This window comes from Suricata suricatta, chromosome 1 (genome assembly GCF_006229205.1).
Source record: "Suricata suricatta isolate VVHF042 chromosome 1, meerkat_22Aug2017_6uvM2_HiC, whole genome shotgun sequence".
In the NCBI taxonomy this organism is placed as follows: Eukaryota; Metazoa; Chordata; class Mammalia; order Carnivora; family Herpestidae; genus Suricata; species Suricata suricatta.
The window spans coordinates 165,590,641-165,600,441 of record NC_043700.1 but is presented as its reverse complement, the minus strand read 5'-3'; the positions used below and the strand labels follow the sequence as shown (position 1 = coordinate 165,600,441).

The 9,801-nt window shown below is 36.8% G+C and overlaps 1 protein-coding gene across 2 annotated transcripts in view; it reads right to left on the bottom strand.

Annotated features, from left to right (window-relative positions):
- ARAP2 (ArfGAP with RhoGAP domain, ankyrin repeat and PH domain 2) overlaps positions 1–9,801 on the bottom strand; it is a 188,381-nt gene that overhangs the window by 115,662 nt on the left and 62,918 nt on the right. For both annotated transcript variants that reach the window (XM_029947657.1, XM_029947648.1), the window contains exons 12-14: positions 9,124–9,306; positions 3,629–3,803; positions 3,078–3,212 (exon numbers count right to left, since the gene is read on the bottom strand). In XM_029947657.1, the coding sequence (XP_029803517.1) occupies positions 3,078–3,212; positions 3,629–3,803; positions 9,124–9,306 (493 nt within the window). The remainder of the gene's footprint in view (positions 1–3,077; positions 3,213–3,628; positions 3,804–9,123; positions 9,307–9,801) is intronic.

Here is a 9,801-nt window from a genome sequence, read left to right as displayed (position 1 = left end):
TCCATTGTGTATACACGCCGAATTTCCTTGATCTATTCTTCTGTGGACAGACATTTAGATTGCTTCCATAATTTGGCTATCATAAATAATGCTGCATATATCTTTTTGAATTAGTGTTCTTGCTTCCTTGGGTAAATACCCAGTGGTGCAATTACCAGGTCATATGGTATTTCTATTTTTAATTTTTTGAGGAACCTCCATCCTGTGTTTCACAGTGGCTGCATCAATTTGTATTCCTACCAGCAGCACACAAGGGTTGTCCACATCCTTGCCAACATCTATGTCTTGTCTTTCAGGTACTAGCCATACTGACAGGTGAAGTAGTTGATCATAGTCCCTAACGATTAGTGATGTTACCATCTTTTCATATGTCTGTTGACCAGCAATTATATATTTTTAGACACAAGTCAAAGACAAAATATTAACAAGTCTCTTGCACTTTTACACTGGTAAATATTTGATTAGAGAAACTGTTGTTCATTCAACAAATATTTATACATGACAACTATGTGTTGACACTATTTCAGACACCAAAGATTTGCTAAGCTTGAGTAAGCCAGCAAATGCCAATGCCCCAATAAGCTTTCACTCCAGAGAGCGGAAGAAACAAATCAATAAATGAGGGATCATCTTCATGCCATAAATGCTATGATAGAAATAAGCAGCACCCTATGAAAAGAAAGAGCTGCCACTGACAGCATTGCATAGTAGCATTAAACTGTTGCCTCCAAAATGAGAAAAAGCCAGATTGGGGGAAGTGTCCTCCTTGCAAAACAAACAGCAATTGCAAAAGTCCAGAAGGTCATAAAAGAACATGACATATTATAGAAACAGACAGGAAAACAGTGTGGTCAGGCATGTGAGTGTAGGGAGGAGCAATAGGAGATGAAGTGGGGAAGGGACAGGAAAGTGTTTTAGGTCACAGCAGGGAACAGGACTATATTCTGAAATGGAGCTAAATATATTCAAGCAATGAAAATACAAGATCTGACTGTGAATTGACAAATCATTAAAAATGATCATTAAATCTGCTTTTGTAGAATGATCGGAAGGAAACCAGGGTAGTTACCGAAAGACAACTATGGGGGCACTGCTGCCCAGGCAGTACATGATGGGCTACCTGATTCAATAGAACCTGATGACAAACTGGGTGGAAAAAATGAAGACCATCAAAGAGTGCACTACCAGATTATTTTCCAATAAAATAGTATCTGTTGTGCTACATAGCCAAAATACAAAAGCTTAACTTCATAGTTCTTAAAACAGGATGTTCTAAAATGAGAAAACACCCCTAATTAAATCACAAAGAATGCACCAGTTTCTAAATCCATAGTTAATTTATAAAAAATAAAAGGAAAGAATGATTTAGTTACCAATTTCAAATACCAATTTATTCCTCAAGTGATTGAGAAAAGCAATCTATTTCAAGGAAATACTAAAACAAACCATTAAGTCTATAAATATTACAAGCATGATGTTTTTTATTTTGTATTTTATTTTTGACAAAAAATAAATGAAACCTTATTTTTAACTGCTGACTGCTTATGATACACTGAAGTTTTAGAAAGAAAATCTCATATCTCAAATTCCCTATTTCATCTTTTTATAAATGACTGAAGGGTGGACTAAGACCTGCTATTCAGAAGAAAGAGTCTAGAAAACCCATAAATTTATTTACAAGTATGTTAATTGCCTATTTTCCAATTATTTTAATAATTACCATAGTCAACTCACAGATTATACAGGTACTCCCCTCCCCATTTCTGGCCAACTGCTGACAACCAAAGGGTAAATACTAAAGGGCACTAAAAATGAGAAAAATCTCTAGAAAATCTTCATCTATTATTGGTTATATTGAGCAAAGGAAGATATTTAAAAATCAGTTGCTAAAGGAACCAAAAACATCTAAATTCAAAATTACCCAGCCATCACGCTTGGACCAGCCCAAGGCATTACAATAACAACTGTAACACAAATCAGATGTACAATTCTGTTTCATGCTGTCTCCATTTTCATTATGAGGCTTACAATCAATGTACATAAAGTCCCTAAAGCTATGCTCTAACATAGTACCTGCTCACTGAAGAATAGCCACTGTTTTCTGGAAAATCTAATAAAAACATATAATTCTACTTAGGGATATCATTTCTTTGGACAAAAAACATTTATACTGAAATAATCATTTTAAATGCACAAGAATCAGGATTAACACCCTAAAGTGAGTTTCTCATCCTATTGTTCCTTTGATAAAGTAGTGTAGCTGGATTATACCACCTAGGGAATTAATACTAGGCTCCTGAGCCTCTAAACACCCCACACCAACTGGCCTGAACAGCTTAATCTTTCTTAAATTTTCTTTGTTCCAGTAAGACAGATCTCATCACATTTTTCTGCCTACATATCTCAAATTAGTTCATATATATTTAACAATGAGCATGAGACCTGTGTCTTATTTGTTTTTGTAATTCCTAATGCTTAACACACGCTTGACACAGGAGCTGGATGCATGGATAAATGCCCACATGACTGCTCAGATACGTCCCCAAACGTACAATGGGTTGTTAAATTAAATCATTTCCCATCACTTTTTGAAGCCATGCTTAAGCCTGATTCTAACTTATACATGCATACACTTATAATCAAAAGTGAACTACTTCCTATCACTTAATATGCAATAGAATAGGTACTGGAAGCTTGTCAGTTCTGCCTATTGTTGACATTTATCTGTACTATCTCCCCAGTTAGGGTGTCTTTCCCTAAGGAAAAGGGCTGAGTTTCACATTTCTTTAGAATAACCCTTAAATCCTGAAACAGAGCTGGTTGGCCCTCAAGTAGACATCAGGGAATTCTGTTGAGAATTCACACAGCATTCCAACCCAGTGGTAAATCCCTGCTGCAGCACAGGAAATACTATCTGTGCCTTGAAGCATTTAAAAATCCTCAAAAAAGATTTCTCTATTGCAAGATCGAATCTAACATCTTAAGGGGGGAAAAAAATCAAAATTTAAACATAATTGTTTTGATAATGAAATAAAGTTTTATCAGATAACAAAATCTAAAAGAAGCAGAAAAGATACCTTCAAGCAGTTTTTTCTCTGAAGAGAGTTTAGAAGCAGCAGCAGGAGCCTGATACAAAAAGTCACAGAGGAACGTGGACTGGGAGGGCTCTTGACCTAATCCACCTTCAGAGTGAGTGTCATGTTGAGGGAAATCTGGAAAAATTACAGAAATCATACCTGTGAAATCTAGAATGTATGTAATTGAGCTATAAGAAAAGTTACTTCAAATTCACTACAGAATAAATGTACAGAGATACTTATTTTACTGTGCACAGAATCTGCAAATACGCAGTTATGTTTACTATTCATATACGGAAATTAAATTGAAAACAATTATGTGGAAGTAACTGTTTTAATTTTTAATTTGTAAGATTAAAGAAATAAAAAAGATTTATTTCCTAAACATTTTCCTTGAAATGAAGCAAAACATGGACTTCAGCATATTCCATCTTTTTAAGAATCACCCTTGTCTTCATTCTGACAGTTCTTATTTGAGAAATACAGACTTGTGCTCCAGTGATTTCAGGGATACATGAGAAGAGACCAGGTGAGGCAGGGACAGGACTAACCTGAGAATTTGTTATGGTAGAGAAACTCCATCTGCAGACTCTGCCCAGCCTTCTTGGCCAGCAGATAGGGGGTGCTGTGCACAGGGTCTCCAGTTGCACACATGACATCTGCCCCGCTGAACAACAAAGCCATTGTTTCCAGAACATCTGGTTTCACTACAGCAGCACACAGAGCCTGGTCATTAAAAGAAAAAAAGACCTTTTAAGGGAAGAAAATACAACTCTAGCTATTAAAATGAGTGAAAGTCTACCAAACCATTTATAAGATGAAGTCTGTATTTCTTTTTTAACCAGGAAAACTAGTAAGCATGCCCTGAATTCAGCAATAGGCTCAAAAGGCCTGCTTTGTATGAATGTATATTACAACCTAGTTTTAATCTAGTTTAACCTAGTGTAAATTACTCCAAGTTTTAAATTTTTTTTTAATGTTTTATTTATTTTTGATACAGAGACAGAGCATAGAGGGGGAGGGGCAGAGAGAGAAGGAGACACAGAACCGGAAGCAGGCTCCAGGCTCTGAGCTGTCAGCACAGAGCCCGAGCCCGACGTGGGGCTCGAACCCACGAACGTGAGATCTGACCTGAGCCGAAGTCGGAGGCTTAACCGACTGAGCCACCCAGGCGCCCCAATTACATCCAAGTTTTAATTCATTGTTCCATTGCTGTGATGTTCCAAACCTTCCAATCTATTATAGTTGCTCAGGAAGACATTTTTTAATGCTTACATACTATAATGGCTGATGCTCTGAAAATGCAAAACAATTAAAAGTTAATTAATCAGGTACCTATTAAATCTTTTGTCATATGAATGTTGAATGTATGTATTTTTCAGCCTAATCAAGATCTATATAATTTTTGAAACTATTATGTTTTGGGAATTTGAAAGATGAGTGCGAAGCAAACCCAGTATCTTTCCTTCTGTGTGAAGTTACAGGTAGGGAGGAGGAAGAGCATGCACAAGGTAACAGAACAACAAGAATGACTTACATTATCCAGCACTGTACAAATGCTAGGAACTGCTGGAACCTAACTGTGTTGTTGCTCCTTTTGTTGTTACCTCAACTAAGCTGCCTTCACATCTCTTCTCATCCCTTCTTTCTGCTTCCCTACTTTACTGGCTTCCCATTTGCTTCCAAACCCTGTGATTTCAGCACCTGACTCCATCTAACTTTTTAGCCTGGGACTAATTCACCATTTCGCCTCCCTCTTAACATGGTGCACAGGGACAGATCACTGGTCATTTTACCCTCTATAATGCAACTTCCGGATAATTGCTCATGAAATATTCCAACAGGCAGTTCAGGGTGTACAGCCAAAAGGTCACAGGATGCATTCACAGTTCCAGCCCTGGATGGCCAACTATTAAAAAATGTACTTACCTTTCCTACGCATAATCTCACCAACCAACAGAATTTCCTTTGCATCAGGATCAAACAGCCTGACTCGTACCTGACTTTGTACTAATTTGCTAGGTGACTTTAGGCAATCCCTTCTCCTCCCTAGGTCGTAGCTGACTTCATCTGCAAAATAAGGCTACTGGAATAGATACCAGCTAACATCCCATCCACTGCAATAGCCTTTAACTGTCCTCCCATTTAATCATATGTATTTACTCTTATTTTTTCATCTCCTCACCGTTTTCCTTCACAGAACACAGTATTTGCTATGGTGTATTTACTGGACTCTAGCTGATCATAGACAGTCTACCTGACTACCACTCTAATGAATAAAAGAAACAAATTTACGTTTCACCACAACTGTATTCCCAGAACCTGAAAAAGAACTCAGAACTTGTAAGTGTGCAATGAATATCTATCCACCACAATACTCAATGGGAGAAAGAGTCTCTTCAACAAATAGTATTGGAAACTGGATAACCACATACAGCAAAAATGAAACTGGAGCCCTACCTTATATCATTCACAAAAATGCACTAAAAAAAGATTAAAAACTTAAAACATAAGACCTGATACCTTAAAACTCCTACATGAAATCACAAGAAAAGGCTCCTTGAAATTGGTCTTGACAGTGAGTTCTTGGAGACAACACCAAAAGCAGAATCAACAAAAGAAAAATTCAGCAAGTGGGACAACATCAAACTAAAAAGCTGCTTCACATCAGAAAGCAAGTCAGCATAATGAAAGACAGCCTAAAGAATGGAAAGAAGTATTTGCAGACAATACTTCAGGCAAGGAGTATGTATCAAACATAAAAAACACACAAGCTCAACAACAAAAACGCAGAGTTCAATTAAAAAATTGGCAGAGAAACTGAATACACATTTTTCCAAAGAAGACATCCAAATGGTCTAACAGTTACATAAAAATATATTCAACATTATTAATCATCAGGGAAATGCAAATCAAAACCATAATGAGATAATCTCATACCCAACAGAATGGCTGTCATCAAGAGAACAAGAGGTAACAAGTGTTGGTAAGGACAGAGAAAAAAGGCCCATTAAACACTACTGGTGTAAATGCAAACGAGTTCAGGCACTGGAGAAAGCAGTACAGAGGTTCTTTAAAACTTTCAAAATACAACTGCCATATAATCCAGCAATCTTACTTCTGGCACATATATCTAAAGGAAATAAAAACGGAATATTTAAAAGATACCTGCAATCTCATGTTATTAAAGAATTATTCACAACAGCCAATATATGGAAACAGCCTAAGTATTCATCAACAGATAAATAAAGACAATTTAGTGTATATACACATACACACACACACACACACACACACACACACACACACACACAGGAATTCAGCCATGAGGAAGAAGGAAATCCTGCCATTTGGGACATGGATGGAACCTGGAGGCGTTATGCTTAGTGAGATTAGACAGATGGAGAAAGACACTTATTATGTATCATTTATATATAGAAGCTAAAAAAGCCAAACTCACAGGAACACAGATTAGACTGTGGTTACCAAGGAGCACCTGGGTGGCTCAGTCAGTTAAGCATCCAACTCTTGATTTTGGCTCATCATGATCTTGTGGTTTGTGATTTCAACCCCAAGTCAGGCTCCACACAGTCAGCATGGAGCCTGCTTGGGATTCTCATTCCCTCATTCTCTCATTCTCATTCCCATTCTCTCTCTCTCTCTCTCCCTTCCTCCCTCCCTCTTCTCTCTCTCTTCTCTCTGCCTCTCCTCAGCTCACAGGCATATGCGGCTGGTTGTCTCTTCCTCAAAATAAACAAACTTAAAAAAAAAAAAAAACACAACCAATGGTGGTTACCAAGTGGGGGGTGGGCGGGGAGAGGTGATGGGAAGATGTTGTTTAAGAGTACAAACTTGCAACTAGAAAATAAATAAGTTCTGGAGACACCATGCAGTGATTATAATCAATAATGTTGTATTATTTACCTCAAGATTGTTAAATGTTCTAAAAAAAAATGATAATTATGAGATGTAACAGGGGTGTTAGCTACAGCTACAATGGTAATTATATTACAATATATAAATGTTTCAAACCAATAGGCTGAAAAACTTACACAATGTTGTAGGTAAATTATATCCCAATTAAAAAATATATTCAATAAAATAAATTTTTTGTATAAATTATTTTCTGACTTTGAGAGTACCAGTTTTAAGAACCCCCACTATAGAAATAAATCCTAATGGGTAGACTTCTCTATAATATTTTTAGGAAAATTGCAAGTCCTAGTAATTAATACAAGACTTATCTAATGTCTGAGCTCATGGAACTGTGTGGTGTGGCAGAGAGGACTTTATCTGGGGACATCAGTATACCCACTAATAAGACAGCAGTCACCATCAGAAAGAAAGAAACCATTGGAAGAAGATATGCCCTGATTCTCTATCAATTACTTCCTCAAATCCACAATTTACTATTCATATGTTTATTTATTATGGACCTCTGGTGCACAGAATTAATCATAATCCTTCATTAACATTAATATTATTATTCTATGACCATAGTATAACTGGCCAATTATAATCTAATAATGTAATTAGCACCAATAAAACCACCACCCAAAATAACATTAAAGGTCTTAGTAAGAACCTATTTAAATAATAGTTCCCAAGCCCCTCCCCCATGCCATCTCCCTCACTCTCCTCTACCTCAGGTGCCCATTCAACCCTTCATTTTTCACGTGCTATTGCCTTAAAATCTATTGGTGGCCTCACTTTGCTATTACCAAAGATATACAAAGACTAAAAACTTAATTTAGGGGAACTTACATGATATATAAGTCAATTGTATAATCAATCTTATAATTTCTAGAGAAATATGAAAAGGGCCTTTATGTGTTTATTTCCCAAGATGTTCAGTATGATGTTGCTTATTTGAGAATTTTTATCCATAAGCACTGCCACTGAAAGCATACCAGAAAACTGATAACCATGGAGGAATGTATTCTCTAAGCATAAAAACTACAGGCATATAAAAAGCACATGTATTAAGTATCTACATACACAAGCTTCCTAACACATAAGAAGACAAAGCAGCAATTTAAAAAAAAGAAAGGAAGCAGGATGCTTAACAACTCCTTTGCCAAAAGGCTGAAGAACAAGTGGGCAGCATAAAACAGGCACAAGTAGATCTGGAATCACTCAGCCAAAGGCAAATAACACTTCCTGCCAACAGCACAAAGCAAACCATTGCTTCCAACAATACACTGAATAAAGGATATAGATTTTGGTGACACAATGTCAGCACTGTACAAGTTGAAGTTATGTTTAATGTCCTGTTCCTAAAATAAAAGAAGTTGTCACAGTTTTAAGAATAATGGACTAGGTGTTATAATGCCAGGGTGGCTCAGTCAGTGAAGCATCTGCCTCTTCATTTTGGCTCCGGCCGTGACCTCATGGTTGCTGGGATCAAACTCTGCATCAGGCTCTGCATGGTCAGTGCAGAGAGCCTGCTTGGGATTCTGTCTGTGTCTGTCTCTGCCTCTCTGTCTCTCTCTGTCTCCCCCCACCCCATATCTCTACCTAACCCCTGCTCGCTTGCGTGCATTCATACATGCAATTTTTGAGCTCTCTCTCAAAAATCAATCAGTAAATATGGGAATAAAAAGAATAATGGACCTACGTGAGCTAGAAACTCAAGTTATGAACAAAGAACTTATCTACTATTGATAATTAATTCTTAAGTAAAAAAATGGTAAAGTCAATAATAGTACAATTTCACAAATGGAAATAAAATAACATTAAGCAATATACTTATCAGACAGTAAAAGACGTTTTAAAATTCTTTTCAGAATCTTTGCCATGTATTTTTAAAAATTTTTTTAATGTTTATTTATTTCTGAGAGAGAGAGAGTGCAGAGCAGAGGAGGGGCAAAGAGAGGGAGACAGAATCTGAAGCAGGCTCCAGGCTCAAAGCTGTCAGCACAGAGCCCCACACAGGATTGGAACTCAGGAGCTGTGAGATCATGACCTAAGCCACCCATGCCTTCCCTCTGACACATATTTTAAAAGACATCAAGATCCACGTCTAATGTTAAATATTTGCTGATACCTTATTTAATTCTTCTTTGGTGAGAGATGCCAGCAGAGTCTTCCTGAATCTTCCTTCTTTGTACTTCTGAGTGATAAAGGTTTTTCTCTTTTCTACAGGTGAGTCCATGTGTAATTCTTCATCTTTTTGAAGATTACCAGCCCAAAAGTCATTTGCTCTTTTGTTTCCAATGACAATAAAGAGCTGAATTGTTAAAAAGTTGTAAAACAATATCAGTTCATAAAATGAGTTTGAAGCTGCAAAAACCTGACTCACAAATTAAAATATAATTTAGTATAAAATATGCAAAAACACATAAAAAACCCAAATCTTTCAGGAAGATGGAGTGTGAAAGCAGATATTATTTCTATTTTAAATATAGCCTCGTTGCTTTTAATAACAGTACAAGATTAGCTAGGAAAGAAACTGCAAGCAACCAAATTGCAGCAAAAGCATTATTATTTTTTGAAGCTCACATGGAGACAGATCATTTAAAATGGCTGAGTAGGTGGGTTAATGTGGTCGCAAGTGGTGCTGAAGTCCAAGAAGAAAATGGAAACGGGAGAGAGAAAGTCAGATGAGCACAGTTAATGACAGACCATGGCCGAGAGAAAGAATAGAAAATTCTGCCAAATGTTTTCATTCACTTTTATAATATTTTATCCATGCTGGGTTACAAAGAAAGAAAGAAAATTTTGG